The sequence below is a fragment of the Propithecus coquereli genome, unplaced genomic scaffold (genome assembly GCF_000956105.1).
Source record: "Propithecus coquereli isolate 6110/MARCELLA unplaced genomic scaffold, Pcoq_1.0 Scaffold37, whole genome shotgun sequence".
Lineage (NCBI taxonomy): Eukaryota > Metazoa > Chordata > Mammalia > Primates > Indriidae > Propithecus > Propithecus coquereli.
Genome location: NW_012149396.1, coordinates 10,301,066 through 10,302,281, shown reverse-complemented (window position 1 = coordinate 10,302,281; position 1,216 = coordinate 10,301,066). Strand labels below are relative to the sequence as shown.

Genomic DNA, 1,216 nt, shown 5'->3' with positions numbered 1-1,216 from the left:
CTAGTCTTTATTAATTTTTCATTCCATTTATGTTTATTAATAAATTTGTCTTTTATCATAAGATATCTCAAATTCTTGTAGACATAGATGTTTGTGTCTGTAATAAGAGTAATGTTATAAATGCTTCCTTTCATCCAATAATATTTTATACAATTTATGCATTCATGATCTTGTTAAATATTGAAAATCTTGTAGATTTCTCAGGAATCTTCCCTTTTCCTCATAGCTACTTGGGGTAAGAATGCTATCTTTTCCTGCTTTTGCATGTTTTCTGTGCAAAGAACGAAGTACACGGGATATTCAAAAGATATTTGAACTGAATGAATTCCCTTACTTGCATAAACCATAAATACCATTTCTTCCCTTAAAGAATATAATTTTTATTACAAGTTGTAGAAACTTCCACTTTTTACAACACGTATTTTGTCACTGCATGGAGACCAATTTATTGTGCTACTTACTCATTTCCATAGCAAGGACAGTGATATTATGCCAAGAAAATTCTTCCCGGTCTAGGGGTCTTGCAGTCATTAGGGCACCGGTTGTAATATCAACATAGAAAAATCTTCCAGGGTCACTACTTCTGTCAATGGAGTATCTGCAAAAACATGGATTATGTATATCATTTTCTATTTACTGGCTGGGGAGTCCTTACCTATAGAATGCTTTTAGCAGGATGGACCATGTCTGTCTAGGTTACTTATTGTAAATAAGCCTGGAGTTTATCAATTTCTGGGGTACAGCCTGCTGGAAAATGTCATATAAGCTATGCAATTAATGGAGTATAACGAGCAGATGTTCCATAACAAAGATGGCTCTTTCTGTTCAGGCAGTGCACTTTATCCATTGCTTCTGCCTTTCATGTTCAATCTGGACCAATGTGCATTTTTTTTTAATTTCAAAGTATTACAGAGGTACAAATATTTTGGTTACATGGCCTGTCACCTAGTGTTCATTGTACCTGTTAGGTAGGTTTTTGCCCATCTCCCGCTCCCCCTCCCCCTGCTTGATTTCCATGGAGATTTACTTCCCTCTGTGCACATGTGTGCATTTTTATGCAGGAAAAGAAGGAGATTTACAGGCACTTTTGCCTGACAATTTCAGACCCTTCCAAAGGGAGAATGCTTGACTCAAATTTTGCTCTTCTCTGTATCCTTTGAGTCATTAGTTAACTTGGTCCTAGGTAAGATCTATAATTCCTGTTGAATCTGATTTG

At 35.9% G+C, this 1,216-nt stretch overlaps 1 protein-coding gene across 1 annotated transcript in view; it reads right to left on the bottom strand.

Moving 5' to 3' along the window:
- The window catches only part of CDH20 (cadherin 20, type 2), a 226,850-nt gene that overhangs the window by 15,528 nt on the left and 210,106 nt on the right, over positions 1-1,216 (bottom strand). Inside the window, exon 8 of the mRNA XM_012651737.1 lies at positions 462-598. Coding sequence (XP_012507191.1) covers positions 462-598 — 137 coding nt within the window. The remainder of the gene's footprint in view (positions 1-461; positions 599-1,216) is intronic.